Raw genomic sequence first — 24,174 nt, 5'->3', positions numbered from 1 at the left:
CCTCAGTCGTGGGCATGACATTAAGATACTCATTCACTTAGTACAGCTACTCACTTCCAATCAAAAGTGAGTGCCATGGCTTCAGACTTAGAGGTGCTAAATTTCATCCAAGCTGTTTTATTTTTCTGGTTTTCTTGCTCATTGCTTGCACCCTCTCTTGCTCTTTTTAGACTAGTTGGGAAATTTTACATAACGTACATAACAAACTTGTCATTGTCCACTTCTGAATCTGACGTTTAACTAATGGAGGGAGCCCACTTTCAGCTCAACTTCTCCCAGGGAGGTTGAACAGAATAATACCCCGAGGTCCTGAGTGCCAATTATTATACGGAGGGGTCAGGACACCGAGGCCCCTGCCTTCGCCTGCCACCTAATTGGCACATGGAAGCAATCCCTCACTATTTCTTTAAGCTGAGTCTGATCTGGCCTCATGGTTACAGGCCCAGCTAACAGGCACCTGCCAGACGGCTCCTACCCCCAGACTTGACTCATGCAGGGAGTCTGTTTCCCTATTGTGAGTGAGGTTGTGCAAGACCATAGAGTTTTTTTTTTCCAATTGCTTCTTGTTCATCACCTGGGGGCCAATTTGCTGGGAAAGACCCTGCCAACTGTTAGCCTGGAAAAACACTTCTTCCAGGGAGGTAAATAGGACATTACTGAGTCACAACCTTCATTTGTAGGGACAGTGAGTAGACTTTTGGGCTTATGTGTATTTGTTTGTCTTTGTTTGTGAAGCAGAAATGGGCTTTGACTAGGTCGGCAGATTGGAAAAGGGGAAAGAACTCCTTTGCTCACATTACCTTGCGTGATGCGTGAATGTCAAAGAAGGGCTTATTTCGGACACTGAAGGGCTCCTTGGTTTTGTCAATCTGTCCGGTCTTCATCTTTTCCATCCGTGGAGAAATTATCTCCTTTTCTATGCATAACAGCCGGATATTGAAATCACATTGGCCAACAGGCTGCCCCTGAAACACACAAGAAACACAAAGCAAATTCAACCATCTCTTAATGTACCCTGAAAATGAACTCATTTAGATATACTGTATATACATGTATGAAAAATATTTTTACACTTTCTGAAACACAAATCAAAATGATCAACATTAATAAAATAAAGCAAAATAACACTAAAATACAGTTAATTATGACGGAGTGGTACAATTTCTCTGGAATTAGATTAAGACCACACATTCTAATATAAATCTCTTTTGGAAAAATATTTTACAGATATTCAAAATGAATGAGCTGCAAATTCACTGCCATGGCAACACTAACCTGTTGTGAGGCAGAGGACAAACACATTTGTATGTCAAAACAAGACAGCCATTCTTAAAAGTGGACAAATTAACCCTTACATTAATGTCACATTAACTCTGATGCATACTTTGTACTTTGTTGGAACATTTTTTAGGGCCTGAAAAGGAACATGAGGATGAACCATCGACTAACTCTGGAGCTGATATTATTAGTCGATTAATACATTAGTTGATCAACAGAAAATGAGAATCTGCAATTATTTTGATAGTTAATTGCTGAAGTTTTTTGCTTTTTTATTGACAAAAATTATGTGGATCCAGCTTCTCAAGTGTGAATATTTGCTGGTTCTTTTTGTCCTCTATGATATTAAACCAAATATCTTTTGGGTTTTATATGATAAGTTTTGATATGTGAATGAGTCAATTTGGGCTTTGGGAAATTATGGGCATTTTCTACCATTTTATGAACCAAACGATTAATCAATTACTCAAGAAAATAATCAAACACATTAATGAAAATATTTCTAAGTTTCAGCCCTAACTAGCACTATTAAATCTTGGCACACACAGTAACATTGTCCATCGTCCTCAGCAGCAATGTAAATGACAGTAAGGATTGGTTCATGGTCGACTGAAAGTGGAGTGAAAAGCCGGCTGTCGTTGAAAGGGAGGAGACATGATATCGTTTAAATACCAGGACAATGGAGCATATTTTTTCAGACTGTCTTGTCTGGAAGGTATTCATGGTGTAGCACTGGGTTGTCCACATGAAAAGTGACAGAAATAATTGGGGTCAAGAATAAAAATAAATAAATAAATAAATAAAAAAAAGCTAGAGGGAGAAATTCAAACCCTGGATCATTTCTCACCTCTGCACAGCTGGCCAATCATTACATGAACTGGGTGTGAATGTCAGATTGTCGGTTTCAGAAAGTTACAAAAAGGGCACCTCACAGCCACCCCTAATGTTGGAAATGTGTGGGAGAATAAGGTTTCTGAAGCTGTTCTGACGGAGGCCCCTTAAGTCTCAGCATACAGGTCTTATTCACACTTACACCATACAATAGGTGAGCAGTGTGCCAAGTGCACACAGTAAGCCCTGAACATCGAGACCGTGACATCAGTGCACATGTGTTTATCAACAAGTACGGTGGAATCAGTATTTCTTTGTCACTATGACAACACATTCCTCTCATCATTGGCCAGCCACACACAGTTGTTCTCAACAGATAAAGCACCAGCGACCTGAGCCATCACTACCTTTCATACAGACAGGGAAGCAAGCAGAGAAAAGGTGTCACCAAACCCATCTGACAGTTCACTGTGAGTGTGATAAGAAAAAAAATACAACAATGCTGAAGTTGCCTGTCTGCAGTTTATTAATAAAGACGCTTAGGTATAAAATTAGAACATCCATGTCATAAGAAACATGACTATACGACCAGTTTAAAGTCTTAAATGGAGACAGAGGCGTTTGTGATGATAATGAAGCACGGTTAATTTACAGTCACCACCATGTATTTCCGTTGCTCAACTGACAAAGTGATTTAAAAAAAGACTCGCAGATCCCACTTTCATCATCGCAAAAAAAGAAAATCACTGAAAAAAGAAGCAACATGAGAAATGAGTTCTGAAAATCTGCCAGATGGATACAAACTAAATGCATGACAACAATTTGACATTTAATATTTCTCACAATTTATCAGAGGGGAAAAAAAAAGGAGCTCAAACTTAGCAACCAAGCTGACATTTTTTTTTTTTTTTTTGCCAAGAGACAGAAAAAAAAGAATGAGGCAAACATTTTCACACATCACCTGGCCATGATGATCAGAAAACATCTAAAAATGCCTCCATATGTCAACAGATACTTTCTCACATTTCCAACCTATGACGCAAAACGCGTACTTTCTTGATCAGTGGAAATAAGCAAAATTAGCCTCTTTATAAAATGACACAATTCTCATTCTTCAATAGTGTCCTAAGGTACAAGATACTTTGGCATAATAGACAATTGTCTACTCTTATCAGTTGGGTTTTAAAGAGAAAAGCTCAACTTGAATGATCCTGGTACAACTTCTAAATGACACAAATAAAAACCTTTAAATAAAACTGAACTGTGCTGAGAGTATCTGTAGATGTATCAAAGGCACTAGACACTCTTAACCATGTTATCTCGTTACAAAATTAATTACAGAATGTCTTGGTATCCTTATTGATGATAATCTCACCAGGTTAAAAATAAGAAAAAACAGAGTTTTCACTCCATATTTAAAGCTCTGTCTGTATGCTTTTACATCTAATGTTCACTGTAAGTTGTGTTTCCAACATTGTGAAGGCTAACTGAGGAGCATTTATTTTTGGTTTCTCTGGCACATTCCAACATTCAGCTTTTTTAAGGACATTTTTGTATTTGACTTAAAACATATGGTGAAACATTTACACCTTTATTGGTCCTATACTAGTGGGCTAAGGATCAATATTCCCTGATCTATATCAAGATGCACTGTGCAGGAAGGTTGCTTGGGGGACTTGGGGGCATTTGTATTCTGCTGGGTTACTGTTGGGTAAAGGCTACTTCTTTTCTCAAGAGCTTTCTATGGAATTGGGAGGAGGAAAAAGATTTTTGTTTTGAGGTGGATGAGGAGGTGGATGGCCATTAATACGTTAAGATTAGATGCAATTACTTGACTGTATTGTCTCATGAGTCATACAGTTATTCAGAAAAACAGAAAAAAAGATCAGAGTATCCCTTTGAGTATGCAGTCTTATGTAAGCAAGTACAGTACAATGCAAAGCCTTATGGACAACATAAATAATCCTCAACCAGTGACTTATATATATATATATATATATATATATACATACATATAAAGCCTAGAAAACACAGCTGTGCTTTCTGTGCGTAGTGATACTAGAATGTGTGAGAAAAAAAATACAACCATTACTGTTTGTAAGATGGTGTGAAGGATGAGAGCTTTGTTACCTCCTAAGAAGATTTCATTTCATTTTTAATTACACCAATTACGTCTTTAAAATGCAAACAAAATTTGAAAATGTAGCCTGCAGGAGTATCAGGATGTAATTAGAAGAAGAGATTTCACACAGGTCATGAGTCTTCAAAACAATCAAAATATAAAAATGGCACAGTTTGGAAACTAACTCCTATTAACTAACAATTGTTCTTGTTACAGAATTAATACTACACCCAGTGAGGGTGAAGCCATGGCTGGTAAAACTGTTCTGCATCTTGACCCATTTGAACATAACATTATTTATTAAATCCCTTAAAAAGGTGTACTACGCAGGATTTTCCTGAAACAAACTCATACAAAAATAATCCTTCATCACTTATGACCCACTAGAAGTGTGTGGTGGTGTATTTATCTGCAGAGACTCTGCCGTCTGCCTGTATTTTCTTATTATTTTGCTGTGTTTGGGACGCTTCTGGGTGTTAACCTTTGGGCAGTGGGTGTGTAGCCCCCAGCCAATAACCTTGCACAGGGTGTGAGGTCAGGACTCATAGCGTAGTTACATCGCTGTCTCCGTCTCTCTCCTCGACTCTCTGTCTGTGTCATGGATGTATAAAGACAACAGGTCTGTGTATCTGTTTGACCAAGAGTGGGGCTGAGCTACACACACGCAGAGCAGAGAGGTCACAGCCGACAGGAGGAAACTGCACTTTGGTTGCATTCACATAAATTTTTTTAAAAAATTTTTATAACTCAGCCAAATTAAGCAATGTTTTGATCTGATGGTATGCATGCACATATATCAATTAAATTATTCAATGTAATTATACTAACCTTATAATTTCCAGAATACCATAATTTTACATTATTTTTAGTATAAAAACCTTATGTAATGGGTAAATCAAAGAGAAGACAACACAGGGCAGCTGCAGTCCTTCAGAACTGTAGGCGGTAAGCCCCCACCTGCTTTTAACCTGACGGTGTAATCTCTGTCAGTCATCACATGTGATTGGTCGCACGCACATACACGTCAACACAACATTCAGGCAGTATATAGAGTGCGCATGGCTGAGCAGTGGTGAAAAGATCATTCTATTATTCTGTCTTGTATTAATTTACAAAAAAAAAGAAAGAAAAAAGAAATCGGCTCTCAGACAGGAGCTCAGAACCAACTTGTTCATGATCGACACATCGCTAGCGGCAGCGGCATGGCTAGCAGTGTTTCCTCTGAGACAACTTCAATCGCAAGTAAACACTAATGTCAAGTATAAGATATTCTGTTTGTGCCTAACATTATTACAATGCATGTGCGCAATCTAATCTGTGTGTTATTGCTGGGGTTTGCTGGCGTTAGCGTCTAACCTGTTTCTGTAAACAGATGTAGCTTATGTCATGTTATTATCAACAGACCGCAAAGATCTGTATGTTAATAACAGCATCCTGCATGTTAAACTGCAGTATATTTTCAGTTAATAACCTGCACCAGACTGCATGCTGCGTCAGTCACAGTCAGCTGACACATCAGGTGAATGATACCAAGTAATATTTGTATTTTAATGGGTAAAACTTACAGTTACTTTTGTTTTGGAGGCTATATGAATTTAGGACCTGAAACCTTCAGTGAACTGCTCACTAAAGCTTCTTCTGTGTTGTATTTAGAGTGAGCTACAAGGAGCCATGGCGCGTTTGTCTGCTGTCATCTGATCACATTTGATCATCTGTGCTGAACAGATTCATTCATCTGCCACAGTGAGAGAAACCAGTATCAGCAGGTGAGAATGTCGTTCTGACACACATCGACTGTTTTAATCCCACAATGTTGCCCCTTGTCTGCAGGATGTGTAAGTAGGCAACTGTTTGCTAACACATTAGCCATAAACACTTGACAATCAAGCAGCACGCTATGACTGTGCTTCTGTGTCTTTGTTTTGGAGTCTGTCTGACTCACTTAATGCAAACTTCTAAAAGGGACAAATTGGCAACCTAAAAATAAAAGTTCAAGAAACTCATTTGGAGACTATTTTGTTTTTCTTTTAGGGTGACGCACAACGTTCTCCTGGAGCAACAGCTGGTATCATGTCCCACACATTCGGTACCATCTGTCAGCTGTGTCATATGGACAGAACAAGATGTAAGTGTGGATGATTCAAGGCATGTGCTGTCCACGCCTGTTCAACAGGAAAACACAGCAGATAAGAATCTTGTTAATCAGATATTACTGGGAATAAAGATCGTTTTGAATGATCGTGCAGCCCTAAAACAGAAACATACACACTTCGATCATAAATGCAATATGATTCTCTTATGGATTTAGAGCTAGCTGGAGTCAGTAACAGTAAGTGCCTGATACTGTTTCTATTCAACATACAGTTATGATGTTTTATGAACAGTAGTCTGAAGGTTCTTAAAAATGATACCAAGTAAAACACGCTATCCATAAAATCCTGTATCACGTTCAACAAGGTGCAGTTCAGTCTATTGCATAACCACCTTTATGGCTAAATTGAACTGCATAAAGAATCTATATATAAAAACACATTAAATGTTAAACACCAGAGAGCTGCAGGACCAGAAATAAAAGCCTTCTTCAATGTGAGGCTGCAGTCACTAAAGTATGAACTCAAGAATACAGCAAAAACACAATTCTTGCAAAGACAGTACTGGGAATACTGTTAAAAGCTGTCTGACTGGGATGATTTGGGATAAATGGCATCATACTCTGGTGACAAAATCAGCACTCAAACCAGTCGACAGAAGCGTGATGTGCAGCTTCCCTTGGGAGATTCCTAACAAAAACATAAAAGGCTTTCAGAGTGTTTTCGCCTAAAACTGTTTATAACCACATATTCTGTTTATCTGTTCGGATCACACAGCAATATTTTATACAATACAATATTAATACACAAGCAATATTTTTATTTTGAGGCAATATTGAAGCAGATTTTTTTTAAAAATAGATGATTTTATTTTGCGAGGACTTTGCTCCAATAGTCAATTTTTTTTTATTTTTATCGCTAGTATTTTGATTGTATTATCTTTGGGATGGAAAATGTCATTCAACACAGCAGCTTTCTTTTAAAACCAGAAAATCTTCACATTACTAAAATTTTCAGCTGTTCTAAAGACAATGAACGATGGTTTTTGCTCTGTTTTATATCCAAAACCAAATTAATTTCCACTGTGTTTAACCATCTCCCCCCCTTGTCTAACATTATGAGCTGAGAACTTCTCTGGTTACTGGCTTTTAATGAGAACTTATTTGTGTATACAAATATCAACTGGCAGGTCGTAGGCCAAGATTTATGACGATAGTCTATCTGATTATTCTGTAAGAGCCCCTGAAACCTACTGTTCCTGCTCCTTTATGACTCACTTCAACACCGAACTGATCATACCTCTCAGATAGAGTTCAAAAACAACGTTAAAAAAATGCATCTTAAACATAGCAAAGAGATGTCAGTTCAGTGTGATGCAGCACGGTTTAAAGGATTGCAAGATAATTTATGGATGGAGAAAATATTCTCCTACCATAGAAATGTCATGACTATTTCTGTTTCTGAATATATTTTAGTCTCCTCTGATAATTAATCCAATAACAACATGAAGAGGGGGTAACGTTTTTTGGGTGCTTAATTAGGACATGTGCAGACATTGGTAGGGATTACTGATTGAGAACAAGGTACATTAGTATTCTATGGAAAACTCAGTGCACGACACTGTCTGTGTCCTTGTCCATTGTTCAATTTTCAGGCTATTTAATTGTCGAATAGGGAGACTTACTGCCTCCTCATCAACATTTTAGTAGATTTATCCCCATAACAACCAACTTAATTCTTTTATCAGTGTCCACATGTCCAACCATATGTTCAACATGGAAATGAAGGTGGAGACTGATGTCGTAATCACAGGCAAAATGCAGATGAAAGTCCCAGCAGGGTAAACTCTGAGATGCAGAGACGCACTCTGATGTATGAATAAATTAAAGCAACTGAGGTTAACCGTAAATCTGTTATTACTAGCTAGACGGCAATAAAACCTCAGCACCAGCGCTACTTTTAATCTATCGACTGGTACCACTACTTATCTGCTCTAAATGAAAATCATTACCAGCATACTTATGACATATAGTTGATGTACTGCAGGAGCACAAATTTAAAAGACTGGCGGGGAGATGTGACTGCAGAGGAGTTAAAGCACATCATCAGAGAGATGTTGCTGTGGTTCTGAGGGGAATGATGCAGCCCAGGGACTATTATTAGTATGGAAAGTCCTGCATAGCTACAGCCTGTACCTGCAGACAAACTTCTCAAGCAGAAGTAAATGGAGCTGATGTCAGTAAAGCAACAGATAAGGTTTCGCCCCCGTTAGCACTGCAGTGAAAGTTACAAGCGCTCCTTTCTGATCAGCGGTTCATCCGACTGAGTCAATTATCTTGTCTAATTCTGAATCTAAACGATTATTTTGGCAAATTGAAAGATAACAAGGTCAATCAAAGTGTCAGGACAAGGACGGTGGATGTCAAATGCAAATCTCCCAAGCTTTATTTCAGGATAATAGCTTTCAACAACTTGAAAATTAAAGACATATGTAATTGTTGTTGTGCCTTCGTCAGATCTCGTCAGTTCCCCCACAGTGGGGGAGCTGACAGTGACTGACAAGCAGCAACAACTTACTGGAAAGACAAAAAAGCCTGTTTATGACTTGCAGCAAGAGCAGGAATAGAATATTCAGTCCATGGGCCAGTTTCACAAAGACAGACTTAGACTATGGCTTAGATATCACAAATAGTTAGACTTCAAATGGACGTCTGAATTCATCCGTTGCACAAATCGGTTTAAGCAGGACTACAGTACAATGAATTCTGGGTAAATGAATTCTTTTTTCAAAGTAAAAAACATGGCTGACCAAGTAACCACGTCCAACCACTCAGCTCCATTTACTAAAGCAGAAAATGTTTGCCTCCTGAAAGAATTCAACTGAATTCAATTGAAGATTCAGCAAAGAGTAACAACTTAAAAAAAACCTGATATGGAATAAATTGCAACAACAGTAAACAGTGTTAATCCCCACAGTTGACAGAAGCATCAAAGACGTTCAAAAAAAGATATAAAAACATGGTACAAGACAAAAAGACAGAAATATTCAATAGAAATCCTAAAACAGGAGGACCACAGGAAAAGCTTAAAGACATAATGGAAATGGTTCTGCAGATATACACCTCTGTCGCCTCTGTTTTGGGGGATAAACAGTGGATGACGGTGCTACTGCCTGTGTGGACGAGGGTAGTCTTTCAGGACTCGCTCAAATAGAAATGTCCCAACATTGTATGATTATACATCATACAGAGGGCAAAATTTGTTGTAAAAATACAATATTTATCATACATCTATCAATGCTGTCCCTGACAGACACCGCCCAGTGCTGGCATGACAACAGCCCACTGTGTCAAGAGGGAGAGACAGAGAAAAATGACAGCCAAGAGGAGAACACAGGTAACATTAGGCTAATAATGTCTCTAGCAGTAGTGATTGTTTCGATGGTGACATCAGTAGGGAGCGGGAAAATGGAGATGCAGTTAATGGAGACATACATATTTTGTGTATACCAGTAGTTTCTGTAATTCACGCATGTTTTGACATGAATTTTACCGAGACTGCAGTGCTATATTTCTTTTTGTCATGTTATATCAAGAGTTTCCTCTGTTAGTGCGCAGCTGCTAATTGTTATTGTGGTTTTAATTGAGTCATTATTTATTGTGTCCACAAAATAATTTATTGCATGAATGCATGTTAATTAACTTGTGAGAAAATTAACAAAATGTTTTCTTGTAACATCTGAGTTAAAAAAAACTAAGACAAACAATTGGTTACTTATTTAATTCCTTTATGTAACTGAATGGTCATGGGAAGGCAGGAAACATGGTGGCTCAGTTTCATTGTGATTTCTGGATATTCATCTCTGTTATCTTCTCTTTCAGGTTCAGGAAGCCAAAGATCCCTTATGATTAATGTAGTAAACAATCTTGATTATAGTTGTAGTGTTAATAGGAAAAAAGTGATGATGAAGCATTTAATATTTTAAATTGCTTAGAATTAAAATAGCCTGTTTTTGTCATACACTGTGCCAAGTTATGCAGCGCAACAGTCACACAGATGATGTTGCAGACTCTGTCAGGTGCCATCTGTAGTTCTCCACGAAGACTGCGAAAATGCCTTCTCTACTGTGTTACATGTCAAACCATGAGCTGCACTGTAGCCATGGTTTCATCAATGGTTCCTTGCTTCAAAGTGCGAGGTTAAGTTCAGATATTTTTAATATTTGTGAGTCATGAATTGATCTGGGCCAACAGGTAACACAGTTGAGGAACCAGGGATTTAGTAAACTTCCTGTTGCATAAAATCTCCTCGCAGTGCAAACCTGTAGCAGAGCTGGGACACTGTGGCTTATTAATGTGGCGGGACTCAGTGCTTCAGTCAGGCTCAGGATAGTTTCCTTGGGCAAACAAAAATGATTGATGATGTCCTCATGGTTGTATGTTTCTAGCTGGTTACTGCGTTCTCTAAAAACTCTTTCCCTTCTCGCTGCTCGCTCCATAACAGTGTTAGCAAACCACAAATTAGCAGTGTTTTCCTCCTTTTTGTTGTTGGGTGCCACTTTGTCAGCAGGTGTCACTGATTGTTGCCATGGTAACATGGGTCTTAGGTCTGAGTCAGCCTGGGGGTAGGGTGTCTAATTGTTTTGGCTTAAAATTAGTCAAAATTAGAGCAAAATGAAGACTGGCCTAACACTACAGACTAAAATATCTCTGTAGAACTGGTCCATGTCTCAGGGTGATAATCAGGGTTAATCGGTTACATGGTTGGAGTGGCACTATACACATCAGCACACGCCACATAATAGCATTCAGTAGGATGACTGATAATATCAATGGCTATATGGTATACACTGACAAAACTTATTTAATTCTATCAAAATCCGTCTGACCCGACACAGACATCTAAATTACCCATCATGGTGAGAGGACACACACCTTTCGTTCCGCTCTAATCAAAAGTGTCCCCGCAATGTGCTTCACCCGACTTTCCAAACAAGTTAGGTGTCACGTTAGGCCATGAGCCTAGCAGGTGGTGTGCTCTCCCTCCTGCTGCACTTCCATCCTCAGTCTCAGGATAGAGTCTCTGTGCCAAGGAGAAGCCCACCACAAATAATGGAGAAGGCTAATAATGGCTGGCTAGGATCAATACAACAGCGCTTTACCGGTGACTTGAGGGAGTCATGTGGAGTTGCAAACCTCTGCACCATCTTACTAAGACGTTACCCTCGCCACTGGTGGCTTTATCGAGCCGCTTGCTTGTGTGATCCTCCGATCGATGGGGGAAAGGAGGCGACATACAAACATAATGGCTGAAGTATCCTCCTAACCCCCCCTCCTTCATCCCTCGGTGTATATCAAGATTTTATAAAAGGGGAAAACAGCAGAGGATTGCTAAGGGCAAACTGTAGTCTCATTTGTCTCTGCCTGCCTGGTTGCCATTAGCGGCACAGGGATCGGTTGAAGGGATGAATTAATTTACAGTTCGGAAGAGTGTTAGCAATTAACAGCCTTGTAATGTTGTCCTCAGGCTGTTCTCAAGAAAAACGGCCAAGTCAAAATAATGGAATGGGGAAACATGCTATTACACTTTAAAATAAAAAATTTTTTTTAAAAAGCAGCAGAGCAATTACAGCTGACCAACTAAAATGCACATTAATGGACTGATCTTCAACCTGACAGAGTGACTCAGCAATGTTAAAAGTTTGTATTAATGTTAAACAAAATTACAAATCAAAACTGCTATTCTAAGGGATTATCAAAGACTGGGTCAATGTTTTGTTTTTTTTGTTTTTTTATCAAAAGCTATTTTAGTGGTAAAAAGCACAAAAACGAAGCTCATAAATGTGCAACGTGGGTCAGACACAGTTCAGCCTCCGTGTTGTGCTTAAGGTCAGGCTTTAGCAAAGCCCCGGTGCGTGACAGGGTGTGGGGTCAAGCAGTGCAACACTCTTCCTTCCAGCATGTGGGCTGACAAAACACTCATCTCTGTACAAATACTGCAGAGCCAGGATGAACACGCTGCTCTGCCGCTCGCTACAGCCTGCAAGGAACCCGACGGGGAATTTGGATTTTTCAGGTTTGAGGATAAGCAAATCCCGTTCACGTCAATGCGGTTTCCTGACATACAGCCCGAGACTTTGCTCGGATTATCTTTGATACCAACTGCTGTGAGACTACTACAACAAATTATATTAATAACGATTTCCTCTGTTGAACTAGACCCCTTTTTAGAGGATTAAAAAAAAAAGCCCCACGGTGTTAATAACTTGCCTCCGACATGCTGTTTGTTTATTCTTTCATGATCTGGCAGATTTTCAGAAGCGATAGGTCAAAGAAAAGACAATACATTCTTCAAATAACCCAGCTACTCACATTGAATTTGATGATGTCGTATATCAAATAGCGGGGGACGGGCTGGCCATTCACCTTGTCAATGATCATCTCCTGCAGGGATAAAGACAAGAGTTGGGTCAAGAGAGGTAGAGAGGGAAAAAAGAGACAGGAGGTGTACATTTATTTGGTGCAATGAGCCACACACTCACTGAGATAAAGACCTGAACAGAAAAGATGGACAAATTATATACAACTAAAAGTTCTAAATATGGGTGATCTTCATGTCAAAGCATATAGGAAATGTCTCTCTTTGAAAGTAGTTATGCAGGATGGAAACTACCAGCGGGACACTAGGGGGTGAGCAATCTCGAGGGGATGCATGTTCAGAGAGGCAGACGCCTGCAGCCATGGGAGGAATACATATGAAGGAACTGGGGAGGTAGGTGGGGGGATATGTATATGCATGTGTGTGTGTGTGTGTGGGGTTGAGTCTGGAGAAGGAGATGAAGCAGAAATAGCACAGTGCATTCATTATGCAAAGCTCTCGAGTTGAGAGTCAGGTGCAGCGGTGGTGCAGGACACCCTGCAGACACATGCTTTGTTTTCAAGGAACTGTTACACAATCACGCAATGTAGTGACCGCAGAGATGAGTAGGAAAACCGCACGGCAGCTGCGCAGAAACCGAAGGTGGGGTCTCATCTCTGATGCTTTACCTGTTGTGTTTTGAGAGTGAAGATCTACATTTAGAGAACTCTATTTATTCCCTTTTCCCTCATAAAATATTTAGGCGACTTAACTGCTGTAACTGACAGGTAAAGGGGTAGCAGGTAAAAAAAAATAATTTAAAAGGCTCAGCTATTACTCAAAAACTGTATTTTATACATTCATTTGTACCAAACGAATTAATGTGACAGTGACAAAACTGCGTGACAGGAATATACAAAATAGATGGTATTCACAGTCACAACGTTTGACAATTAACAAGCAGAAAAAAGGTTTTTTAAAGCCAGATCAACCTGTTTTTTTTTAATTGGCTAAATCTGAGTACCAAGGCCATAGTAGTCAGGCCAGATGAGCACATTGTACATTTTTTGAAACATGCCTGCATTCCTGGTTAATGCTCCGTTATCATTTCATTGACTTCACAATGTGGTTTCAGATCAGTATTTCTCTACAGCTGTTCCACCTGTGCTCCATGTTGGTAAGATAGATGGAGCCCTGGTGAGTTGATGTTATACTGAAGTTTTCTATCTGGAATCATTAATATATTACTAGGGATGCATATATCTGCACATATCTGATATGCTGATATTTTCCAACTCATTTGGGCTGTTTATTGATGCTGATATATGTGTATATTTTTTTACCACCTGGCTGAGCAGACTATTATGCATGCAATCACAGACTGTACCAAGTATGATCAAGAAAGACAATAAATGAAAGAAGAACTTAAAAAGACTGGAGTTCAGGAGCTGAGCATTAAAACTTTAATGAACCTGCCAAGTGGGTCGAACAAAAGAGTTTTCTTTGAGTTTATTAGCCAGACAGGATTAATGGGTCAGATTTAATCTCTGGCACACACTCTGAAGCAGAAGGTGGGGATAATGGACCTAATACACTGGTTGCCAACTGCTGTTATAAACCAAAAAGAAGTTTTTTTCAAATAGAGAGGTACATCCTGTTAGCTGAGGTGTTTCCTATCCGTGCGGCCGAACACAGCAGCTCCTCTGCAGGCTGCGGTTTCACCCTGATGGTTCGCAGGCTCCACTTCACTCAGCTGCCTGACAGACCCCGCTGCTTCTTCCCACTTTAACCTGAATAACAAACCTGGTGTCGGTGCTCCGGTTGGATCCACACGGAGAACTGGGGCTAGCTGGGAGGATAGCGGATGGTTAGCTGCAGCATGGCCGGAAAGGAAAGCACAGCCAGCTAGCCATCCACACACGTTGTTCTATGCTGCCATATCTTTGCAGATATTTTTAGATTAACGTGTTTTGAATATCGATATGAAAACACATTTTTGAATTTGAATCAAGACTTCATCCCTCTGTGAGAAAGCTTGTGATTGTGATGTCACCCACAGGTGTCAGAAAGGACATGAAACCTGGTGGCACAAGCTGGGACTAAGGTGGAGATAAAGAGCAAAACTGTCACAGTCAACCACCACAATGAACTGTGTAGCCAGTAACGCCTGTCAGTCAAGCAAACAAGAGCCGAATTCTCTTTGAGACTTGAAAGTATAATTCGACATTTTGAGGAATCCAATTACTCACCTTCTTGCAGAGAGTTAGATAAGTCAATCGATGCCACTCTGATGTCTGCACACAGTGAAAATGAAGCTACTGCCAGCAGCCAGTTAGCTAACTATTCCTTTAATATCTTAGATGAAACAATTCTCAAAGTTGCCTCTCTGATTGACATGAAGAGAAATTATCTAATGAGACCACTAACATCTTGTTGAAAAAATGATTGACTTTATATCTTTTCACCATAGAAGCTGGGTTTTGGCTTCACTGGTAGTTGTGTGTGTGCCACGTTTCCAGGATAAGGACCAGCTGCTTGACTTCTTGCACCTTAACGACTACTGATAGTGTGTACATCAATCTAAAGAATGTAAAAAGTAAAAAAGTGCATCCCTACTGAGGGAGACGTGATTTCACTTCACACCTCACAGGACAAAAAGAACCACACGTCCACATTCATTTGCCAATACCAGACGGGTAGAGAGGAGAGAGGGGAGCGAACGGCAGGCATGCATAGTGCTGTGGGAGGGGTTGGAGGGAAGAAATGATGTCATTCCAGGAGGCCGCCATCACTATGCATCTGGTGCATCGAACCGTTGCGCAGACAGACAGCAAACGGATGAATCCATTAATTTGACCAAAGGAAACCGCCAGGAATTCAATTTACATAGCGCAGTCGTCCGATATCGGAACCTGAGATGATGTAAAGCTTATTAAAACCGTACAACAAAAAGAGCATGTAAAGACAAAGACCAGTGCCTTTGGGACTGAAGATGAAACATCAGATAACACAGCTGGGCTTCAACAGGGCTCAGTGTAAACAGCCAAACACATCCTCTCTGAACGGAGAGCTGGAAGCATCAACAGATAAATAAACACCAGTCAAAACAAACCTTGTAGCAATCTTAACACATATCCGCACCGCTCCTTCAAAAGGAACACTAATACGCCACAATTATGTGTCCCGCCTGAGAGAGGAAACTAAATTCACTGCATCAATCAGCGGCTGTTAGGCCGAGAGGAAGCACATACATACTCTACGTTAAATTGCTAAACTCTGGCAAAACAAGAGCTGGAGGAAAAACAAAAAGAATGACAGGAAACTTATCCGTTCTCTCCAATAGTGGAATACCGAACACAAACAAAAAGCCAGACGTATCTAATCAAATCCCAGCTGACTACATAAACACGCAGCAGTTTCCTTGCCTGGGTTTTTCAGTTAGCGAGTGTGATAATGACTCATGCATGTGCACCTGCTGCTGGGGAGAGCTGGGACCTGCGCGACCTCGACCGCACAGACATGCCAATAAAAGTCTAAGCTTGGTATTTTAGGGTGAGGATAAGTCACCGACCCCCCCCCGCCGCCACCCCGTGTAGCTCGCTGTCGAGCTTTACATCACAACACGGTGTGGAACAGAAAGGCAGCAACAGTGGCAGAAAACAGTAAAACAGTTCATTAGTCTTTTCTCCAGGATATGGATGATCATTTTCCTGTCAGCCGTCTTTGATAGGCTCTACTGTCAGACTGAAATGTGCTCTTCTTTTACTTAATCTTTGGCCACCGATGTCAATTAATCTATGAGACTGAGCAGCAGGAGTAGGATGGGAATGTTATGAGGTTGGAGACGGAGAAGGGAACGTAATTCCAGTCAAAGGAGGAACATGGTCAACTATGGTAGCATTTTCAGGAAGCACCAAGAGACGATGGCGCTTCATAAAACATTAAAAAGAAGTATCACAAGGAACAATAACTTACCCCATCCAGCAGAGTATTTGCTAAGTGGACACGTGGATCCTTCCGGAAAGGAAACTCTAGGTTCGCTATGTGGAAGATAGTGTTGTCTCTGTCGATCATGAACACTTCGTTTTTTCCGTTGATCAGCATCATGTACCTGTGGGGAGGAGAGGATGAACCGTTATGTAGCTGGAGAGTTGTATGTGTGCTGTTCACTATACTCGGACCGCTACAAACTAGCATAACCGCTAGCAAAATAGAGAAAACCATATCTGTCTCAGTCGATTCTACCTAAAGCCAAAGAAGTGACCGTTCACATTTTTGAATCTATCTATCCAATCGCTTGCTGCATAAAAGATTGAGTTGGAATAACAACTCATGTGGATTATGTGAGAGGGATACTGAGACTGTAGAACATATTTTCTTCCAGTGTGCATCTGTGAAGGAATTCTGGCTTTCGTATTAGAGCTGGCTGCATCTAAATGTGACATCTATGTAAGCTGGAGTGCTTGAAGGAGAAAAACTTGGATTTTCTGGTCAATAATTTGATTTTGTTGGGTTTTAGATTTTATTCATAGATGTAAATATTTAAAGGCTACATCCCAAAATAAATGGAAGAAGGAGCTCAGTTTATGTGCATATTTTCTTGATTGTATAATGGACAGAAATGCCCTGAAATTTTTTTCTTTATTGGACTTGTTTATGCTGTTTGAATAGGACCCTCACTCTTAGTTAATTATTCTAATTGCACCCATAAGCATGTGTTTTTCTTTTTGTTAAACATGAACATACACTTATACAGTAATGAGTCACTGCAGTTTGCCATATATCAATTAACTTAATTAGTTAGCATGTTTACTTAACCACCATTGGCTGTACAAGCCTTTGTTAATGTTGAATTACACAGCAGCTGTGTTCGATGTTGTTTTATAGGTTGTTATTAAAATGCTACAATAGATACATTTAAGTACTGTAGGAATTAATTACTGAAAATTACTTGTTTTTTTTGTTTTTTTTTTACAAAGACATTAAACTGTGTCCTCTTCATCATCTAATATTTCTCCAGACAGACAATCTAAACCGCAGATTAACAAATTTAAAGGAAGTTCTGTGATAATTCAAATGTAAAACAGAAACTGGGTTTTAATTTGTATTCAAGGGATCCTTAAAAGTGATTTTTTAAGTCTGATTAACTAGAAATTATGTTTTCATGAATATTCTTAACAGGTATAATGTCAAGTTTTGGAGGGAGGTTCGCTTGCTTCAAGTCTTCACTTTGTCTCTCTTGATGTTTTTACATGTGAATTTTTTTTTCATAGATTACATTCAAATCGCAATTTGTCAAAAGTAAATAGAAGTGAAAACAGCAGGTTGATTAACACGCTTTACTGCGTTTTCCCCCTGCTGTATGGAACTGTATTTTTTTCACGGACAGTTATCATCAATCTTCATACCATGGTCTGGGTGAATACGCTTTTCTGACTGGCTGGCAAGTGTGCATTAAAACCGTTTAATGCACACGTAGTTCGGCTCCAGTTAAATCACCATACTAAATTCATCCGCCACCCAACCTGTAACCATAGCAACATTAAAGAGCACAGCTGTCAACGCTTACTCGTTGTGAAGTTTTGAAGAATGGGACGCAGCAGAGGAAAAAGAAATGGAGAAGAAAAGAAAGAAACCAAGCGGAAAACGGCACAAGGAACTGACACCTGAAGAGCTTAAATGATAGAGGAAGAGAAGGATGAGATTTTTTTTTTTAAAAAAGGCAACAAAATGGGCAGTAAATATACTGAGAGACTTTCTCTACCAAAAAACAAAAGAACACTGATTTGGAGACTCTGCGTTTATGCTTAATGACATCTTACGTGAATTTTATGCCTAGGTTCAGCCTGGCGGCGAGTACAGTGTGGCAAGTTGTCATGACAACTCTTGCTTAGGAACCTTTTGATTTTGAGTGCAAAAGTTTCACCAAAAAAATTTGCAAATGCTTTTATTTTATATTGTTGGCGCATGACCATGGTTTAAGCAGGATTATCCACCCTCCGCTTCATGTCGGATGCTTCTTGGCCTCCACGTTGTGCCTTAAAACCGATTATCACACACCTACGCGTTGATTATCCCTTACTTATGACACTTGTAACACTTTATTAATAAAATAGGCATTGCTCTGCTGAAATATCAATCCTCCAGAAAAGCAAAGCTGCCTATGATTTCCTTTAATTTGTTTATTTGGAGGATTTAATATGGTAATCATACTTTAATTAATTCATACTGAACTGCTGTGAGCAAAGAGAAAAAAAAACAAAAAAACACTTGAGATTTGGGTTCCACTCAGAGCTACAAAAACCAGCAAAGAACCTGTATTTATCTCTAATGTGCAAATTGGTGTGTTTAATTCAAATAAACAAAAAGGTAAAGGCGTTAAGAGCTTTTATCGTGTCTGAGAAAAGAAGGAAGATTTGCAAACAGATACCTGCTAATTACAACATATTACTTAAAACAACCACTGGCCCTTATATCTAGCTGTGCTTTATAATAGGAGTTATGATTGAAGAGACAAAGCACTTTGGCAAAAAAATATCAACATCACAACTTTTCACCTCACAAAACTGAAGCAGGTAGGTTTTAGAATCTAAAAAGTTTTGGTTCAAACACTCTAAATTCCACATACCACCACTTTCTCACTTCAAGACTGAGCATCAGAAATACTAAACTATCTGGGGCCGACGAATTCCCTTTTCTATTACAGCTGTCCTTGGTTGTCTTGCACCAACACAAACTTCTTAACTCTATCTTCAAATAGCATACATCACCAGTGGTTAGGTGATTTGTCTGCATGAGCGGGTAGCTAATCCATGGCCAGCCTTTGCAGGTGCGATAAAGACTTCGAAGTTAACAAGAAACAGAAAAAAATAATTTGCAGTCGTCCACAAATTCAGTTCCTGCAGGGGGGAAACTTTAAAACCCCTTTGACCAAACACATGCAATCCAATGCAACAGTTCTACAATATACTTTAAACTACTATTGTTAAGATGTGAATGTTCACTTTTTGTTGAGACTCTCTGTGGTCATTCTTGGGGTGGTATCTTGTGTCATTATTGGATTAGAATGCATTACACTGGGAGTTTTACCATTTTTTTTGGCAATCACATCCTGTATACTTCCCTATTTTGGGTTTGGTAAAAATTAAGTTGAATATTAAATAGAATAGAGAAACTCCAAAGACAGGATATTGCTGGAAAATTACTTTTTTATCCATGAGCGACTGGGAGATTTGAAAACCTGAGAGCAGAGACTGTTAGACTGTTAAAATAGCTGTCAAAATAGGCCAGTTTACCAGCGTGGGCCCCGATATGAGAGTCTGGCTGGTATTAATTTGACTCCACTCTTCCTCTACATGATACTCACAGGTGTGCCAGTTTGCTGGAGCATGAAGCACAAGCATCAAGCACCCTTACGCATTACATCTTAAACTTGTATTTCTCCATCTACACTCTTGAGAAATGATACAGTGGAGGAGGGGAATATCATTAAATAGCATGAGTGCACACTTCAGGGGTGAACTCAAAATGTTCTACTTTGAGGTATAATCTTCTCTAGATGCGGGAGCTGTAAAAGTAGCTTGTTACCAGCTCTCATTCCGTGAGCTGATTTGTTATAATATAAACACCCCATATGGACAAAAAGTCAATGAAATCATTTTTAAACCCAATTACAATTTCAAGCAATTATCCGTCTCTGCATGAGCTATTCAAATGAGAAAAGACGTGCCTGAAATGTGGTGTGTAATGGGATGTTTTGGTCTGATTGGGGTGAATTTAAACTACCAGAGATGACTTATTTGTATGAGGTCAATTTGTTTATTTGTTCGTACATGAAGAAATGTCATAATTAATAAGGGCCAAACAATTTCTAATCAAACAAGTTGAAATGAAGCACGCATGTAATCACAGCCACTGTCAACCAAATATGTGTAGTTTCAAGTAGCCAAATATACAGACTTGGTGATAAAATATAATATCCAGAGAAGCACGAGTGTAAGCAAAGCATTCATACCAAATGTTTACTGTTTGAGCAACGTCGTGGGATGATCTCTGTGTTGGCAGACACTATAGGCAATTTCAAACGAGGGACAATAAACAGACAAAATCTTTTATCCTCCCTTCTGTTGGTTCCCAAAGATGAGCTGAGAAGATGGGTCACACCCAGAAACAAAGACACCAATGTTTCCTTTCTGTTGATTTACAGTATAAAGCTCCAAACAGTAACAGCAGTGAGCATTCACCATTGAGCATTAGCACCCAACTCCTTTGTTAACATTGTTATTTATTGGGTTTCACATATATCAGTGAATTTTGATGTTTTCAATTAGTCAATTAGTTGTTTAGTCTAAAAGATGTCAAAAAATAGTGGAAAGTCCTTATCACAATTTCCCAGAGCCCAAATTGCTTCATTTGTCCAAAACAGTGTAAAAATCCAGAAAAAGTCGGTTTACAGTACAATAAAACCTAGAAAACAAGCACATCCTCATTTTTTGAGAAGCTGGAAGTCGAAAATGTTTGACATTTTTAGGCACAGCTCTAGAGACGGCAATGTCGGTCTGCTGGTCCACATTGAAATATCTCAACAACTGTTGGCAGAATTGTTGTGCAATTCTGTACAGACATTTATGCATTTTGGTGCTTCCTTGATTTTTTATGTAATGCTACCATGAAGCTGACATTTTTAGAAAAACATTTCAAACAACTGACAGATGAATTGCCATAAAATTTGGTACAAACATTCATGGTGTTAGTGAATCTTGGTGATCCTCTGACTTCGCATCTAGCGCCATCATTCGCTAAGAATTTCTAGCATAACTGTAGACTCCTCATCTTATTGCATGATAAATACCCATAGAGCGGCTGGCGTTTTTTTTACTCAGAGAGAACTTCTATTCACATGAGGAGCGCAGTGAAACCCCGAGAGAGGTGCAGCGCCCGAGCAGAGCAGAGAGGTGGAAACAGTGAAGCAAGTGAAGTGAAACATAAAGTTTTACTCGAGCTGATGACAACTCCATGCTTAATAATTTAGTGCAATAAAAAGCTTTGAGAGTAAAAAGCCAATAAGAGTAATTTATAAAAACACCTTTTCAACCCTGCCCCCAAAAAATTAAATAATAATGAAAAAGAAGAAAGAAAAACTCCTAACGATACCCATCCCCTAGTAGTTTTGGGGGGTCTACCACCCCCATGAAAATAGTCCTAGGGGACACACTATGGTAGCTTCATTAAACACCTCTTACGAACCCAATTACACTTTACGGTCTGCCTGCTGCTCTTTAACACAAAATACCAAGTGGTGGATAAAGCAGGATGAACTAATGAGCAACCGCAGTCCTTCTATGTTTCGAAAGGTTAAGTATCCTAATCAATGCACTTCAACATGGAGGCTAATTAGCTTCCTACTTTAACATATTAGGGAATTTGTGCCATGAAAATTGACAAAAAGTATTAATGGTGTACAAAGTCAGGCTGAAGGGAAGTACACCTTTCAGTAAAACAAAGTCTGATGACACAGATGGATTTGAGAAGACTTCCCTGCTGACAAAGCTATGCATATCTCATACCTGCTGTGATTCTCCATCATTATCACAAAGGGATTAGATGTAATAAATATGCCATCAATACCAGCTGGTTCAAAGTGGGAAATTTGACAAGCTGCCAAGAACGTGTGTGTGTGTGTGTGTGTGTGTAGAATACTACACAAGCTGACAGAACTCAGCACTGAAAGCAGAATTGTGCCTGTTGTATAAAAAGATAAACAGCTTTTCCGTTGTATAAAATTGCAACTAATAATTGTTTTCATTATCAATTTATTTGCCTAAAATTTTCCTCAATTACGCAATTAATCCCTTAGTCTATAAAATGTCAGAAAACTGTGAAAAATGCTCATCACAATATCCCAGAAACCCCAGCTGACATTTTCAAATTGGTCGTTTTGTCCAAAACCCAAAATTATTCATTTTACACTGATTAGAAAAGCAGACAATCCTCACGCTGGATGAGCTGGAACCAGAGAATGTGTCATATTTTAGCTTGAAAACGAACCTAAGCAATTATTTGATATGAAAATAGTTGCCAGTTAATTTTTGGTCGATGGACTAATTGATTAAATGGTTTCAGCTCCAGTGTGGCATCACAATAATGACAACTTTACTTAATGAATCCAAATTGCAGCATGCTTAAAAACTGAGCCACAGCAGGGTGAGCAGATAATAAAGGGTTGACAGAAATCATGGTTGAAAAACAATAAAGAATATTTGCAAATAGTATAACTTACAGCTGCAACTAAAGATTATTTTCATTATTGATTAATCTGTTATTTTCTCGATTAATCATTTGGTCTATAAAAATCTAAACTGTTGCTTTATTTGACCAGAAATATTTGGTTTATTATCACATGTGACAGAGAAAAGCATCATATGTTGATCAGCTAATTGATTGTTTCAGTAACATTTCAATATGAGGCTGCAAACTGAATTCTTAGATGGAAAGATGGTGGCTTCTAATACTGAACAGAATTTCAAATCCATAAATGACAAAAAAAACTCCATATATAAGAAATAACATAAATAAATAAATAAATGATTTTTATTCCCCTTATAATTTGTTGAGATTGAGAGCATTTTGTTGAGAATACAGTCCTTTTTTACTATGTCCATCATTCTTAAGGCACAGCATGGTGTAAAATTGCTATCCAGTTTTGAAGGAATTACTACTTTCAGTCCAACTTAACAGCTCCAATTTTCAATAGAGGAGAATATGTAGCTATTGTTGTGAAACCAAGTGAAGTTGGGTAGGGATGAGAAGAGAAGAAAACCATCAGCATGACAAAAAGCTTCATCTTTGATAAATGCCCTACTTATACTTAGCTGGTGATCATTTCTACACAGGCTTTTAGTTTGGAGGGGGGGGGGGGTCAAATGAGATGCTAGACATTACCAACATTATTTCCATTATAGTTGAAGGCTGGCCAAAGAAAGTGGTAATCATAACCCTCAACACCGTCTTCATTTAAAAGACAGGAGTGGAGAGCTCAGAGGGATGAGCTTGACCCTCCTCCTCCTCCAGTCATAACAGGACAGAGCAAGAAAACACTAGCCCCAAGACATAAAACAGGGTCATCCAAAAGTCTTCCAGCAACTGCAAAGGAAAAACAAAAAAAAAAATGTGGGAGGTAAAGGAAAGAATGGCCAGATATAGCTACAGAAGGTTTACATTTTCAGGGTGGGAGTGGGCACACAATGAAAGCATTAAAAGGCGATGAAGACTGTGCTCGATAAGAAAGGGAATGGGAAATGTCTGGATAGCTCAGTTTAGGCAAATGATGACTCCCACAGACAGGAAGGTCCTCTTGTGCAAAGGGATATTATCTTTTTATCCCTGAAAAGAACCAATGTCTGAGAAGATCAAACAGACAGACTTAAGTGTCACTACAGAGAAGATCTGTCAACCAGTGAGGACACAACAGGACCGCGCTGAGCAGAAACGGTTACT

The 24,174-nt window shown here is 39.1% G+C and overlaps 1 protein-coding gene across 1 annotated transcript in view; it reads right to left on the bottom strand.

The window, feature by feature from the left end:
* Nucleotides 1–24,174, bottom strand: part of rngtt (RNA guanylyltransferase and 5'-phosphatase) — a 92,227-nt gene that overhangs the window by 47,988 nt on the left and 20,065 nt on the right. Inside the window, exons 9-11 of the mRNA XM_067571633.1 lie at nucleotides 16,654–16,789; nucleotides 12,693–12,764; nucleotides 801–965 (exon numbers count right to left, since the gene is read on the bottom strand). Of these exons, the coding sequence (XP_067427734.1) occupies nucleotides 801–965; nucleotides 12,693–12,764; nucleotides 16,654–16,789 (373 nt within the window). The remainder of the gene's footprint in view (nucleotides 1–800; nucleotides 966–12,692; nucleotides 12,765–16,653; nucleotides 16,790–24,174) is intronic.

The sequence above is a fragment of the Thunnus thynnus genome, chromosome 18 (genome assembly GCF_963924715.1).
Source record: "Thunnus thynnus chromosome 18, fThuThy2.1, whole genome shotgun sequence".
Classification (NCBI taxonomy): Eukaryota; Metazoa; Chordata; class Actinopteri; order Scombriformes; family Scombridae; genus Thunnus; species Thunnus thynnus.
Note: the sequence above shows the minus strand (reverse complement) of the source record. Positions and strands in the feature narration are given on the sequence as shown.